This window comes from Thalassophryne amazonica, chromosome 18 (genome assembly GCF_902500255.1).
Source record: "Thalassophryne amazonica chromosome 18, fThaAma1.1, whole genome shotgun sequence".
NCBI classification, from domain to species: Eukaryota; Metazoa; Chordata; class Actinopteri; order Batrachoidiformes; family Batrachoididae; genus Thalassophryne; species Thalassophryne amazonica.
Genome location: NC_047120.1, coordinates 53,889,932 through 53,905,762, shown reverse-complemented (window position 1 = coordinate 53,905,762; position 15,831 = coordinate 53,889,932). Strand labels below are relative to the sequence as shown.

General features: G+C 38.2%; 2 protein-coding genes across 3 annotated transcripts in view; both read left to right on the top strand.

Moving 5' to 3' along the window:
* Positions 1-4,084, top strand: part of LOC117530933 (putative protein MSS51 homolog, mitochondrial) — a 35,762-nt gene extending 31,678 nt beyond the window's left edge. For both annotated transcript variants that reach the window (XM_034193898.1, XM_034193897.1), the window contains exons 6-7: positions 1,278-1,371; positions 3,748-4,084. In XM_034193898.1, the coding sequence (XP_034049789.1) occupies positions 1,278-1,371; positions 3,748-3,955 (302 nt within the window). In that variant the 3' untranslated portion in view covers positions 3,956-4,084. The remainder of the gene's footprint in view (positions 1-1,277; positions 1,372-3,747) is intronic.
* A 3,015-nt stretch (positions 4,085-7,099) lies between these two features.
* On the top strand, positions 7,100-14,980 carry LOC117530935 (putative protein MSS51 homolog, mitochondrial). The gene is made up of 6 exons (XM_034193899.1): positions 7,100-7,169; positions 11,135-11,284; positions 11,377-11,501; positions 12,934-13,497; positions 14,201-14,294; positions 14,770-14,980. The coding sequence occupies exons 1-6, from the start codon at positions 7,153-7,155 to the stop codon at positions 14,972-14,974; spliced, it is 1,155 nt and encodes a 384-aa protein (XP_034049790.1). The 5' UTR covers positions 7,100-7,152; the 3' UTR covers positions 14,975-14,980.
* The last annotated feature ends 851 nt before the right edge of the window (positions 14,981-15,831 follow it).

The window sequence follows — 15,831 nt, the reverse complement described above, 5'->3', positions numbered from 1 at the left end:
CTGTTCATTCATTCTTGAGTTGTCTCGTCCACAGACACATGCCAGTGAGAAGTGCACCCTGCTACTGCTGCTTTGCCAAGACACAGAGTAATATAACACGGATGTCTCTCAGAAACAACCTGTTTCTGTGCCTGTTGCATTCAATGAAAAGAAGCTGCAGGAGCTCAGACGTGGACTTCCATAACTTCCATGGCATCGTAGGTCTGATGCATTTGCTAGCTGCAGGAGAACAAAAGTCTGTGCAAAAAAAGCCCAAAATGCATTTTAATATCTAATCAACTTTCTGAATGTAGTTCTTTCAGCCTTGTTTTACTTGCAGTTGCAATAGCAGATCAGAGGTGGATCTGTATGTTGATTTGGCACAAGTTTTGCACCGGATGCCCTTCCTGATGCAACTCCACCTTATATGGAGAATGGGCAGGGGGGTGGTCTTGAACCGGTAACCTTCTTTTCTGGAAACAAGCACACTAACCGCTTGACTGTCATCCAATATATTCAATTCAGTTTCAATTTATTTCATTTATACAGCACCAAATCACAACAAAGTTGCCTCAAGGTGCTTCACATGAGTAAGTTCTAACCTTACCAACCCCTAGAGCAAGCACACAGTGACAGTGGTAAGGAAAAACTTCATCTGATGATATTGAGGAAGAAACCTCAAGGAGACCAGACTCAAAGGGGTGATCCTCTGCTTAGGTTATACTAATAAAAAACATTTTTAACAGTACAGATGAACATCAATTTTTTGAGAATTATTAAGTCCACACAGACGTCCAGGGCAGCACCAGTTGGTTAGCGGGGGGGGAATGGGTCTTTAGATCCTTTCGTTGAGCATAGTCTGTTTTAATGACCATAATATGGTCATAATATTTTAGACAATGACCTCTGATGTGACCTTGACCATAGACCTGTAGTCTGTGTTGCAAGGAGATGGTCTACTGAGTTGATCCAACATATTTGTTTGTTTGTTTTTTTGCTGACCTTTGATTTGACCTTGGCCTATGACATTGAATTGACCTGTGTTGTGGGATCACACGGTTTGCATTTTGGAAATACCGCTTTGGGCAGACAAACAAATTACATTACATCAGCCTGTTTCAGCACCATGACGAGACTAAATATAAAATAGATTTAAAATAATAATAATAAATTATATATTGGAACAATAGGGTTCTTCACAGTGTCATTCTGAGTTCAAAACAGTCATATTTAGAGAGTTTGACATGAAAGGTGATCACTTATTATTATTATTATTATTGTTATTTTATTTTACCCAGGATTCCATGCCAACCAGGGTTTGGTAGAAGGCTGGTTACCCACTCTGCTTCTCCTCAGGGACTATAACATCCCGTCCTTCTTCACCATGTTCAGGTGTGTTAACTGTGGTGTTTCAAACATTTTAAAAACAGAATAATTACAGGAAACAGTTGTTTTACTTGTTGTTTTCAGCATTTTGAAACATTGCATGATTTCAGTAGATTAATTTACATATTTACTCATTTGCTGATGCAGTTGTATTTTATTTTATTGCTTTTTTGACCAATGACATTAACTGAAGCAAAGAATTATAATTTCAAACCTTAAAAAAAAACAAAACATTTTGCAACTGATTTTGTTTTTCAAGCAATTAAAAAAAAAAAAAAACTATTTCAAGCATTTCCAAAACTGACTAATTTGGTGACGCGGTCCGTTCATTTATTGATTTGAGTGTGGTAACGTGAATCTTTATGTGAAGCACTTGTTTCGAAGTAACTGTTTCATGTACCATTTCAAACGTGTTTTTTTTTAAAAAGTGAAATTGTAAATCAACCGGTTCATTTACCATTTCAAGCTTTTTAAAACAGTGAATCATTGTTGGATTTTATTTTATTGTTTCAAGTGCTTTGAAACATTTTGTGACGCAATTGGTTCATTTGGTTGAATGTTTCAAATAGCCTTGTTTTTGTACAACCCCTGGCAAAAATTATGGAATCACCGGCCTCGGAGGATGTTCATTCAGTTGTTTAATTTTGTAGAAAAAAAAAAGCAGATCACAGACATGACACAAAACTAAAGTCATTTCAAATGGCAACTTTCTGGCTTTAAGAAACACTATAAGAAATCAGGGAAAAAATTATTGTGGCAGTCAGTAACGGTTACTTTTTTAGACCAAACAGAGTGAAAAAAATATGGAATCACGCAATTCTGAGGAAAAAAATATGGAATCACGAAAAACAAAATAACGCTCCAACACATCACTAGTATTTTGTTGCACCATCTCTGGCTTTTATAACAGCTTGCAGTCTCTGAGGCATGGACTTAATGAGTGACAAACAGTACTCTTCATCAATCTGGCTCCAACTTTCTCTGATTGCTGTTGCCAGATCAGCTTTGCGGGTTGGAGCCTTGTCATGGACCATTTTCTTCAACTTCCACCAAAGATTTTCAATTTGATTAAGATCCAGACTATTTGCAGGCCATGACATTGACCCTATGTGTCTTTTTGCAAGGAATGTTTTCACAGTTTTATCTCTATGGCAAGATGCATTATCATCTTGAAAAATGATTTCATCATCCCCAAACATCCTTTCAATTGATGGGATAAGAAAAGTCTCCAAAATATCAACATAAACTTGTGTATTTATTGATGATGTAACGACAGCCATCTCCCCAGTGCCTTTACCTGACATGCAGCCCCATATCATCAATGACTGTGGAAATTTACATGTTCTCTTCAGGCAGTCATCTTTATAAATCTCACTGGAACGGCACCAAACAAAATTCCAGCATCATCATCTTGCCCAATACAGATTCGAAATTCATCACTGAATATGACTTTCATCCAGTCATTCACAGTCCACGATTGCTTTTCCTTAGCCCATTGTAACCTTGTTTTTTTCAGTTTAGATGTTAATGATGGCTTTCATTTAGCTTTTCTGTATGTAAATCCCATTTCCTTTAGGCGGTTTCTTACAGTTCGGTCACAGACGTTGACTCCAGTTTCCTCGCATTCGTTACTCATTTGTTTTGTTGTGCATTTTCGATTTTTGACACATATTGCTTTAAGTTTTCTGTCTTGACGCTTTGATGTCTTCCTTGGTCTACCAGTATGTTTGCCTTTAACAACCTTCCCATGTTGTTTGTATTTGGTCCAGAGTTTAGACACAGCTGACTGTGAACAACCAACATCTTTTGCAACATTGCATAATGATTTACCCTCTTTTAAGAGTTTGATAATCCTCTCCTTTGTTTCACTTGACATCTCTCGTGTTGGAGCCATGATTCATGTCAGTCCACTTGGTGCAACAGCTCTCCAAGGTGTGATCACTCCTTTTTAGATGCAGACTAACGAGTAGATCTGATTTGATGCAGGTGTTAGTTTTGGGGATGAAAATTTACAGGGTGATTCCATAATTTATTCCTCAGAATTGAGTGAGTCCATATTTTTTCCCTCTGCTTGGTCTAAAAAAGTAACCGTTACTGACTGCCACAATTGTTTTTCCTGATTTCTTATAGTGTTTCTTAAAGCCAGAAAGTTGCCATTTGAAATGACTTTAGTTTTGTGTCATGTCTGTGATCTGCTTTTTTTTCTGCAAAATTAAACAACTGAACGAACACCCTCCGAGGCCAGTGATTCCATAATTATTGCCAGGGGTTGTAGATGGATTTATACCAATAATCTACATGCTGCTAACCACAGCTATGCCGCGAAGGTTCGTAAAACTAAACCAGCTGATGTGTTCATCTTGCTCCCCCTTCCCCCCACAGTGAGATGGAGCTGAAGTACTCCCTGGAGATCCTGCAGGAGCTCGAGATGGACATTAAGGACAGTGGACCCAATCCGTTTACCTCACAGAAACCAGAGCAGGTCCAGGCCTGTCCCAACAAAAATCTGGTCTACTGCAACTCTCACTACGTCTCTTTTCACGGACTGCTTCCACGACACGATTTTGAGGGACCTGGTCCAGAAATTTAAGAGCTCATCAAAAAGATGTTTACAGTGACACATGCAGCACGGGAGTCCGGAGTCAAACGTTCTTGTTCAGTCCACGTTTTCCTGAGTGACATTATGCATTTTTCCTGACCACAATTTCATGTTTTAACCCAGATGAAATGACTGGATCACAGCCATCAGAGATGGTGGAGAGCAGATTTTGGGCTTCAATTACTTAAAGATCCCAATTATGTATGTGATCCAATTCAACACTTTTCCTGAAAGTCACACATTTTAAACACAAACAGGTGCAAATATAGTGAGAACGGAAGTAGCTCCGCCCTTAAGATTGACAGATTTTTTTTTCTGTATTTTGACCCATTCCTCAAATCGCACAGTTCCAGTGTCACCGACCGAATGGTCCCTTCTAAAAATTGGTCCGCCCTGCCTTCACTGTGCCTTCACTGCGCATGTGTCTGAATCTGACTCTCTGAGTCTGACTTTCTACACCCAAAGTGATCAAAGGGAATAATGTGATTATTAACTATCAGATGACAAATTAAAATCTCTTAAATCAGTCTAAGTCAGTTTTAAGCAGAAACAAGACCATTTTAAGCAGAAATGAGGTAATAATCAGTGAATCACTGCTGATGCTCCGAAATGACATAGGCGCAGCAGCACGTCTGAGTCTGACTCTCTGAGTCTGACTCTCTACACCCAAAGTGATCAAAGGGAATAATGTGATTATTAGCAATAAGATGACAAAGTAAAACTTCTTAAATCAGTCTAAAGTCAGTTTTTAGCAGAAACGAGGCAATAATCATTGAATCGCTACTGACGCACAGCAGCACGTCTGAGTCTGACTCTCTGAGTCTGACTCTCTACATCGAAAGTGATCAAAGAGAATAATGTGATTATTAGCCATCAGATGACAAATTAAAATCTCTTAAATCATTCTAAGTCAGTGTTAAGCAGAAACGAGACGATTTTAAGCAGAAACGAGGCAATAATCTGTGAATCTCTGCTGATGATCCGAAATGACATAGACGCAGCAGCACGTCTGAGTCTGACTCTCCACACCCAAAATGATCAAAGAGAATAATGTGATTATTAACCATCAGATGACAATTTAAAACCTCTTAAATCATTCTAAAGTCAGTTTTAAACAGAAACGAGGCGATAATCTGTGAATCCCTACTGACGCTCCGAAACGACATAGGCGCAGCAGCACGTCTGAGTCCGACTCTCTACACCCAAAGCAATCAAAGGAAATAATGTGATTATTAGCCATAAGATGACAAAGTAAAACCTCTTTAATCATTCTAAAGTCAGTTTTAAGCAGAAACAAGGCTGTTTTAATCAGAAACAAGGCAATAATTTATGAATCGCTACCGACGCTCAGAAATGACGCCGCTGACGCTCTGAAATGATGCATGCACAGTGAAGGTAGGGCGGATTGATTTTTAGAGGGATACGTTCAGTCGGCGACACCGGTGCGGAGTCACACAACTCTTGATTCAAATAAATAATAATGTGCAAAGAACCTGAATGTAACGAGAGTCTTTTGTTTCTCTTCCGTGTGATTGCCTGCAGCGCGCTCACTGCACTTTAAAAAAAAGTTCTTTGTGTTGAGGAGAGCGCAGCATGTTAACGGGATGTTCAGTTGATTCATGTTACACTAAAAGTCGCTGCATTTACGACTCATTTTAACTTTAAACTTCATGCTTCATGTTAAATGATCACCGTGTAATGTTCTTATTTAATAGTTAATGAAGCAATAATAAAAAGTGATAACTCTACCATACTGACATAATAATAAAAAACAGACTATAAAGTTTTTTTTTAAATGTCTTTCTTCAGGCACTTAAATGAGAGTGGACGTGGCTGGAGGTGGGAGGCCTGGTTCTCTCTGGGCTCCAGGGCTTCTTTATCATGCAACTTTTTACAAACACAAATGGATAATTGGTGTGCAAATATGTGACGTACGCCTTACAGTGATGGGAGCACCTGATGATAACTCATCAACAAGCAAATATTTAACAGGAGTTATAATTGCAGTGTTGCGTACGTGATCTTTTGGTTGCCATGAGAGCCTTTGGTGTGGTACACATTTCTAAAAGCCACTTTTTATAGCCACTATTCTAACACTCACTTTCCGTACATGATGCAAATGCAAAGTTGGTGTTTTTGAAGCACTCAAAATCAATTTAAATTCACCTGCAAAAATAAAGATCTGCCCCGAAGGTCCAGTCGCTCCTGACAAACTGGTGCCGAGAAGGAACAGGTATTCAGGCACTCGGCGACATTTCAACCTCTCTGGTTTGACCCATAAAATATAGCTCAACTTCAGTGCTCTCTGAAATCATGCAAGAGGGTTGGAAGATACATTTATTTCCCAAATATCTTGACTTTGCAATCATTTAGTGTTGACTAATTGCTTGGTGAAGGCCATGGGTGCATGCACACGCAGATTATTTTTTACATGTTGATCTGAATTTGATCACAAAAAAGTAGGTTAAGGATAGCACCGTCTGTAGTCATACAAGAAAGATGTGAGATAAACTTATATCTCATCTATCTTGGCTGTGTAACGATTTAGTTGAGTTGACAAATGCAACTGGTGCATACACACATTGCAGCACATTTTTATGCATTGACCTTAATTTGACCCAAGCTAGTGGGAGCCTCGATTTGATCTGTTTTCTTGTATGATTTTTACATAATCACCCAGTGAAAACCACAGTCACATGCGCGCACAGATAGGGCCCATTACTGTAGCGCTTGCATTGTTGAATTTCTGTGCTGTATACTGGATAGTATGCCGTGTGTACTTATTTAAAATATTTTTTCATGATTGTGAGGACCAAATATCTTTGCTGAAGACACTGATCGCGCATCTTGACAGTTATGCCTGCACCTGAAGACAAAGAAAATTCACGGTGTAACGCTGCCCCCTAACGGGTGAAAGTGGGAAATGCACATGAAATCGTAAAAGTGTAAAATAAATAAATAAACGGTTTAATCTTTGTATTGAATTTCGGAGTGAGTTGAATTTTTCGACGGTGAATCGGTTTGTGTCGGTTCCTTGTGAGAACCGCTGTAATAAATGAGCACACACAGGTTTTGGTCGATATTTCTAGAACGATATGTGGAACTGAACTGTCAAGAGTGAAGGAAAAGCACAGGTGCGCCCACAGTGATCACTTTTCAGCCCGAGGACAGTAAAAAACCAAGTGCAAATGACGGAAACTGGCAAGTAAGTCCAAAATGAGTTCATTGTAAACCTTATTTTCATACTGTAGCGCATTCCTAAAGTTGTACAGCCAAGAAAACATTTACATGCCAAGCATTTAAATGCCAAACGTCAGGATAGTTTTATTTCTGGGATTAGCGGGACGGTAACATGTTAAAAAGTCAAATGTAATGCTAACACCATTTTATAAACATACTAAACATTTATATCTCGGTGGTTGTAACTATGCTATTTTAAAAAAAATCTCTGTGCTAATAGGGGAGACTGGAGTTGTTTTAACTTGTGTAGAGAGTAGAGGTGGGTGGATCGATCCTAATATCGATAATATCGATACCAACGCTGGTATCGATATTGAACGATCCTTGTGTAAAAAAGATCGATACTTAAGCTTTTTTCTCTCCCGCACGCACTGACTGCTGCGCACGCAGATTCATCAAAGTCTGATCTCTGTAACAGCTGCACTGTGTCACACAACACGGTGCAGCGCACCCTCTCCCCTCTGGTCTTTTGTTGTTGCGCCGTCATGTGGCTCAGTGGCGCCAGCTAATTTTGTTGTGTGTTAATTTTGTTGTATTGTGGTTTGTCAGCCCTCTACCTCAGGAGATTTTAAGTTGTGTTGAGTGATTTTTTTTTTTTTTTTTAAGCAAAAATGTTGATTGTGATAATAAAGTATTTTGTTGTCACGTACAATGTTTGGTGAAATTCTATCCTAGGTCTTTTGGATCCTTTGGATCTATGAAGCTTAAATATGAAAAAATATTGGTATCGATATTGGCGATACTGGACCTGTATTTACTTGGTATCGGATCAATACCAAAATTCCCGGTATCACCCAGGGCCCATTTTCAGTTTTCATCCTTGAGATCCAAGTTCAATATTGGAGCCATTTTCTCTTACAGGAGTGCAACAATTCTGTCGTATTCGCCCTATTAAGGTTTCAAATCCAGCAAACTCTCGCAAAACGTCAAAGAGGGGGCCGCGCTGCAAGATGTCAGTAACATTGAGAAATGCATTGAGACTCTCTGATCAGGCTGCACTTTAACTGATGCACACAGACAATGGCATTAACATCACAACATAAAACTCTTTGTATATTGTGCCTAAAACTCTCGTGAATATATTATCTGGGTTTTTAGACGTTGTTTTTGCCCTTTAATGTCCTGCTTATTGTCTACTGTTTGTCCAGTTTGTTCCAGAGTAATATATATAAAATGTCTGAAATTCAGTTTGCATTTATTAAATTCCACACAAGTTAAACGTAGCAGACACGGATTATTTGGAATATTTGTTTTAGTAAGTTTTCAGGCTCTCATGTATACAGTCTCTTATTAACGTGATGAAAAGCATAAAAAAAAATTACATTTTAGTAGTATACTGTTCAGTTGCAATTGTTGTCATGTGGATTCTCTATGTTGTTTTGACTACAGCGACTCTCTGGTGCGCAAAGGATTATGGGATATCTCAATGGGGCGAATGAAGAGCCAAAAATGAATGTGGGTGGAGGGGCCATGGGACAAAAATAAATTTTAATGTTACGTCAAAGTGCATTATATTTTTGGACAAAATTAACACTTGAAATCTAAAACTAAATTATTAAATTATATTGGTTTCAGAAATGAATCATTTTTTGCAACACTAACTTAAATAATTGTTTTAAGCAACGCTGACTGTATGAAATTCATAATTTGATACCGATGTACATTCCTGAACTGTCCAGCAGGTGGCAGTATTGAACAGGTGGCAGACAGGACTATGGGGTTTTACATTTAAAAAACAAAAAGCTGCTTTTTTTTATTTATCTGGTTCATCAAAGTTAACCATTATTTAATTATTTCATCCTCATTATGTGCTATTTTAATCTGGTTAATTACAAGATGATAGCAATTATTTATTTAAAGTTGTTGCTCACAAAAACTGGCTCTGAAGAACTCACATACAATTTTTTGGTACAAGTCCTATATATCTATATCTATCTATATATATATATATATATATATATATATATATATATATATATATATATATATATATATATATATAATGATAATAATAATAATTCACTGACTCAAAAGGCTCAAAATTTTAAATGAACCACTTGCTTTTAGAAATGAATCACTGTTTTGGAAAACAATATGAAACAAATGAATTGATAAAATGATTCAGTGTTTGAACTCACTGTTTCAAAAATCTTCATTCCACCTCCGTTGTCAGTGAGCAGGCAGAGGGGATTACTGAGTTCAGAAAAGGATCGACTATTTTGAAACACTTAAAACAACCCAAAATTAAACAGTTTGTTTCAGAAAATGATTTGTTATTTCAAAACAGTGTTGTGAAAGTGTAGTGACACGGACCCACAACAGGGGGCGTAAATGAACGGACAATGAAAGAGTCGAATATGAACACTTTACTGTTGTGAATGAGCACAACCACAACACAGAGGAATGTGAAATTTTGCAAACAGTCAATCACAAGGGTGACGTGTGGGCAGGCTCGAGGATAGAAGACGTCTGTCCTGAGATGAACCGGAACCACACAATTTCCTCCGCCACCGAACCCGGAGAATACTGGAGCCGCCAAGTCCAGAGTCCCCAGGTGGCCACCGTCTTCGAAGGTCGGATCTGGTACTGCTGGCAAGGAGCAGAGACAATAAGATATGGGTGTGTGCACACCCAGTAACAACAACGATGGAGAGTCCACCTCCACCTCTAACACACACTCGTGCAGCTCCTGTCTCAACACTTATCTGGTGGGGTAGTAAGCGAAGCTGTCGCCGGTCACGCCAATCTCCAGATAAACACTCCGCAGGAAAACAGCTGCAAAAACGAGTTCACTAAACAAAATCAATATGACACAGATCAAGGCTGAGAACGTTACCTTAACGGGTCGACGATATCTCGGCAATGAGGTGGAGATGACGTCCGGGTTTTATGGAGTGAGATGATGAAGTATGGATGGGTGACAGCTGTCAGGAGATAATGAGTGACAGCTGTAAGTCCCTTCGGCTGCTCCCTTGTTTGCACTCGGGGTCGCCACAGCAAATCCAAGGGGATCTGCATGTTGAATTGGCACAGGTTTTACGCCGGATGCCCTTCCTGACGCAACTCCACATTACATGGAGAAATGTGGCAGGGGTGGGATTTGAACCCAGAACCTTCTGCACTAAAACCAAGCGCATTAACCACTTGGCCACCACCCCTGCGATTGTAATTATTGTCTTATGTAACATAAAAACAAATCTCTGCAGATAGTAGAGATAACAAAGAAAATCCAAACGTTTCTTTTTGCATAACATATTTCAAAGGAAAGACACCTTCCTGATAGTGTATGCAGATTGCTGGGAAAATTAAGCTGAAGATAACTGTTTTGTCCACCTTTGTACAGAAAATTTTACCTTAAAAAAAAAAAAAAAAACAATTCAGTGCTTCATAATACTGTGTTTACAACATTTAAATCACACATCACAAAATGATCTCAAATTGCTTAAGGGCATTTTGTAATTATTCGTTGGCCTAGTGATGGCAAAACTTCATAAAAAAATCTGGTGGATTTTTTCTGAGCCCACTAGATGGCAGTGTTCATTTAAAAATAGGCTGACAGAAACTCCACAGCACCCCACAGTTTCAACGTGTAACTGCAGCGAGCCTTAAAGGACTGCAATCCTAATACTATGCAACTTGACAGGCCAAATCTCAGAGACAGTGGGTTAAAGTTGACCCACTGGCTCCAAACTGAGCGGACTGGCCATAGCAGGTGCACTTTAAACCTGTCACCAGTTTAATACTGCCACCTGGTGGATGGTGGAAATTAAGAGTGGGTGTGACTGGACATACATTCAAGACTTACATGGTAAAAATAACTATTGATTAAGATGTTTAAAAAAATTAATGTAAAAATTGGACCACATCCACCATCTTCGTAAGTAGTCAATAATTTAATTCTGTAATTTCTTCTTTCACGTTTCTTCTCAGGGCTGTTCCGGAGACCAAGGGAAAAGCCATGGCTTTCCACTCTCAAAAAGATATGTTTAAGAAGATGGAAGAGTCTTTTAAAATCTGCGCAAATTGTGAAAAGTGGCCGGAACAACTTTCACATTTGCAGAGCCTGAAGCGTTGTGTCAAGTAAAAACACACCATAGACATAAATAACAAAAAGGTTTCTTCATGCGTTAACAATTTTACAGACTCCTCAGTCTCCATATTTTTTCCGACAGATGTCTAAATGTTTACTATTGCTGCAAACAATGTCAGAAGGATGACTGGCCCAAACACAAGAAGTTCTGCCCTCAGCTGCGACTGATTGCTATGGACCGAGTTGTGGAGTGGCTCGTGTTTAAAGGTAATATTTCAAGCTGACGGAGTAGTTACAGTCACCAAACTCACATAGAATATTTTGCAGTTTATGCGACTGCGTCAGTGGTTCTGACCTCAGGACATAACACCCCGTGTTTCTTGAAACTCTGGATCATTTTAAAGAAATATTTATCTTTTCACATTTCAAGTATCTTAAAACCAAATCATTTTCTGACATATTGTTTCACTGAATGTTTCAAGCATTTTGAAACACCAAATAATTTTTGGAAAAATGGTTTATTTTTAATGTTTCAAAAATTTTAAAGCAGTAACTCGTTTTTTTTTTCAAGCTATTATTTACTGTAATTTGATGTTTCAGACATTTTGAAACACCAAAATAATTTTTGAAAAAACTGTTGTAGTGTTTCAAGCTTTTTAAAACAGTGAATAATTTGTTGTTTAATTTAGTTTTGGAATGTTTAATCATTTTTGAAGACATTGTTTCATTTAATGTTTCAAATAATGTTTCAAATATTGTGAAACACCAGATCATTTTAAATAAATTATTTCATTCAGTATTTAAAGTATTTTGAAATAGTGAATCAATTTCTGAAGCAGTTAGTTCATTAAGTCTTTTATTTTTAGGAGCAAGTGTTTCATTTAATGGGTCAACTGTTGCCAAACAAAAAACAACTTATAAAGCAATTGTTTTATTTATTGTTTCAATAATTTTAAAATGATGACTCATTACCTGAAGCAGTTGTTTGATGTGTAGTGTACAGCATTTTTAGCAGAATAATTTTTTGAAGTGATTATTTTATGTGTTTCAAGAAACACAAAGACATGCATCATTCTCTTATACAAATTCATAATTTAGTGTTTTTTTTTGTTAGTACTTTGAAATAATGAATCATATTTTGAAGCAATATTTCACTGTGTTTTGTTCTCAAACAGTGAAACACTTATTTTGTTATGTGTTAAAATTTTAAAATAAATTATTTTAATCAAACTGTTTCATTTACTGTTTTTTTATGAGCAGTCAGTTCATTTACTGTTTTAAATATGAAGACTTATGAAGCAATTGGTTCAATTGGTGCAAAGTTTCAAAAAGTTTGTTTCGTTGTTTCTTATGTGTGTATTATTTTGAGATGATTTAAGTCACTCCCCTTGCAGAAACCTAAAGTTTCACAGGAGGAGATGGAGACGTGATAATGCGATTCTGCTCTTAAAAATGCAGTTAATATGAGTGTTAAATATGAGTGTTAGGAAAGAGGTGTGTGTGTGTGTGTGTGTGTGTGTGTGTGTGCGCGCATCATCAGTGCGATCAGGCAGAAACAGCATTTACTTGCTAATAGAGATCACATGACATGAAAGAATGTCAAAAAAAAATCAAAAAGATAATTTTGAGATTGAAGGAATAATTATAAACACCACAAATGTCTGTGTTCATTAACGTCCCCTATATCTCTTATGGTCAGGAGATTTTCCTTTTCCTACTGAAAAGTGGTCCAAGCCTCTGTCTGAGGTTAATGGTTGGGATGACTGGCTGTCCATGCAGGGAGATCTTGGGGCTCGCCTCCATCCCATTTTAACTGGAGCCAACATGAAAGACTTGTGGAGCAATGTTGACCGTCCTCGGCCTGACGATGACGACCTGAAACAGTCGCTCTGGAGGGTTTCAAGTGAGTTTTTCTCCAGGCCGCTGACGATAGCGTTGGGGATGCGGCTGTTTGGCCTTCACCCTATGTCCAAACCTCTCACGGTTCACCTGGTGGGAGCGGGCTACAGTGAGACCGTGGGAGTCAGACTGACTGATTATGATGAGCTGAACCGCATATTTCCTGGACACCAGGGCATAGAAGTGGTCATGGTGGGACCTGAGCTGGTTTATGGTCCCATCATCAGGCCCCCCCTCAGGGCATTTGGCCCCCGGCAGAGGGTCTACATCAGCGCCTATAAGGGTCTCTATCACCAGTTTTGGGAGGATCTGGTGGAGAAAGGAGAAGCTGCCAAACCAGATCTGGTGGTTGGATTTCATCCTGGTGAGGAAGTGTTTTTTCTTTTTTCTTTTTTTTTTTTTAGGAAATTAAATCTGAGTTCCTTTTGAAGGAGTTATATTCTGGAAAAGTTTTTGTCTTTTACTGTAAAATCTGTTTTTTTCATAGTAAACATTTTCATAGTTGTACTATCTCATGCAGACAAACTATGCTGCATTAAGCTAAAATTTTACCCAAAATGTCTCATTTTTGATTTTTGTGACATACGTCACAGATGGCCATATCATGTACAGCAGGGGTAGGCAACCTGTTCCAGAAAGAGCCATGAGGGTGCAGGTTTTCTTTGCAGCCACTGACTCCACCAGGTGATTTCACTGATTAACTGATTCCATCTGCTCAAAGTGATATTAATCAGTAAAATCACCTGGTGGAGTCAGTGGCTGCAAAGAAAACCTGCACCCTCATGGCTCTTTCTGGAACAGGTTGCCTACCCCTGATGTACATCTTGCTCTGTGAGTCACGCCCACTGATGTAGTCTGATTTTGTGACACTCCCACACGTTCTTTGTAAGACACATAAGGGGACATGCATGTCCAGCAGCAGCTTCTTTCTATTTAAAGCGACAGGCCGCATCACCTCAGTGTTGATTTTTTTTTTTATATCTGTTTTTAAGGCACATGTTGACCCAGATGAGCATGGTGAAAAGGATTAGAATATGCCCCACTTTTTCTTTCTTTTTTATGTCAAGGGTTTGATGCCAGTCAAGGCTTGGACCAGGGTTGGCTTCCAACACTTCTGCTCCTCAGGGATTATGAGATTCCTTCTCTTTTCACTGCTCTAACGTGAGTCTCACAAACATTTCTCACTGTTTGATTCTTCATTCATACCAAGTAAATAAAATTTAAAATATCCATTTAGACCTGCTGGAAATATATTATTGGAGAGAATCATTATATTACAAATATGTTAAAGAATGGCCCAAGCAGAGGGTCACCCTTTTGAGTCTGGTCTGCTTGAGGTTTCTTCCTCACATCATCAGAGGGAGTTTTTCCTTACCACTGTCGCCTGTGTGCTTGCTCTAGAGTCTGGGGGTTGGTAAGGTTAGACTTTACTTGTGTGAAGCGCCTTGAGGCAGCTTGTGATTTTGGCGCTATATAAATGAAATGAAATGAAAGAAAAGTGTTCACACAAAAGGTTAGAAAGCACATTTTGTCCCTTTATTCGCTAATCGCTGTTGTCAGCTTTTTTTATACTGTAAAAGAAGCATTTCAGACTGTATATATTTCTAATGAGGCTTCTGCTGCTTCTCCTTCATAGTGTGTCCGAGATGACCTACTCTCTGCAGATCCTGTTGGAGCTAGAGATGCACATGAAGGGAAGTGGAATAAATCCCTTTGCATCTTTGAAGCCAGAAGTGGTGGGCTCGAGTCCCAACATACCTCCAGTGTTCTGCAATTCCCACTACTTTTGTTTTCAGGGTCTCCTGGAGACTACAGAGTTTGACAAACCGGAGGAGGCCTGAAGGATCGTCCGGCTGCAGAGCTCACACTCTGATGCTGATCTGAAAAATGACACGAATATGAACCTCGGCTTTTCACAGTGATTATTGTGTCAACAGAACAGCAATAAAACTATGTTCGCTGTCTTGTTTGTTGCAATACTACATCTTCTTTGCCATCTCTGAACTAACATTAACAAACCATATAAACGGGACCTACCAAAAATATTTGCCAGAGTGAGTGTTTATGAAGTATACCATAGACAGTGTTGCCACAGTAACTTTGAAAAGTTACTTCATTAGTTACTTTATAAAGTTACATTTTACAGTTACTTCATTAGCAGCTGTGGACAACTTAACGGCAGCTGCTGAATATAAGTAATAAAGTAACTGGTAATGTAACTTGGTTATTTTTAAGATTGAGTACTCAGTAAAGTAACTATTAGTTACTTTGCTGATTAGTTACTTTGCTGATTACTCAATCTTAAGAGTAACCAAGTTAGATTACTAGTTACCTTACTAGTTACATTGCTTATTAGTTACAAGTTGTTGGCAGCTGCTAATAAGCTGCTAATGAAGTAACTGTATAAATTAATTAAAAAGGTAACTAAAGTAACTTTTCAAAGTAACTGTGGCAACACTGACCGTAGATTTTAAGGGTTCAGCACATTCTCATATAAACTCAAAAGATGTCTTACATATTGTGCATCTTTTCCAATACAGCCCATTAGGATTTCTATAATAATAATAATAATAAATCCTATACAAATTCTATTAAACAAATAAACAAACAAAAGCTTCAAATTTGTTCTTTAAGGATTTCACAGTCCCATTGAAAATATGTTTGTTTTTTAAACCCATTATTTCCAATAAAATCTTTT

Excerpts from the sequence above, each read along its gene's own strand:
- LOC117530935 (XM_034193899.1), top strand. Across the intron at positions 13,498-14,200 it reads GGTGGTTGGATTTCATCCTG|GGTTTGATGCCAGTCAAGGC; the intron begins GTGAGGAAGTGT and ends TTTTATGTCAAG. Across the intron at positions 14,295-14,769 it reads TCTCTTTTCACTGCTCTAAC|TGTGTCCGAGATGACCTACT; the intron begins GTGAGTCTCACA and ends TCTCCTTCATAG.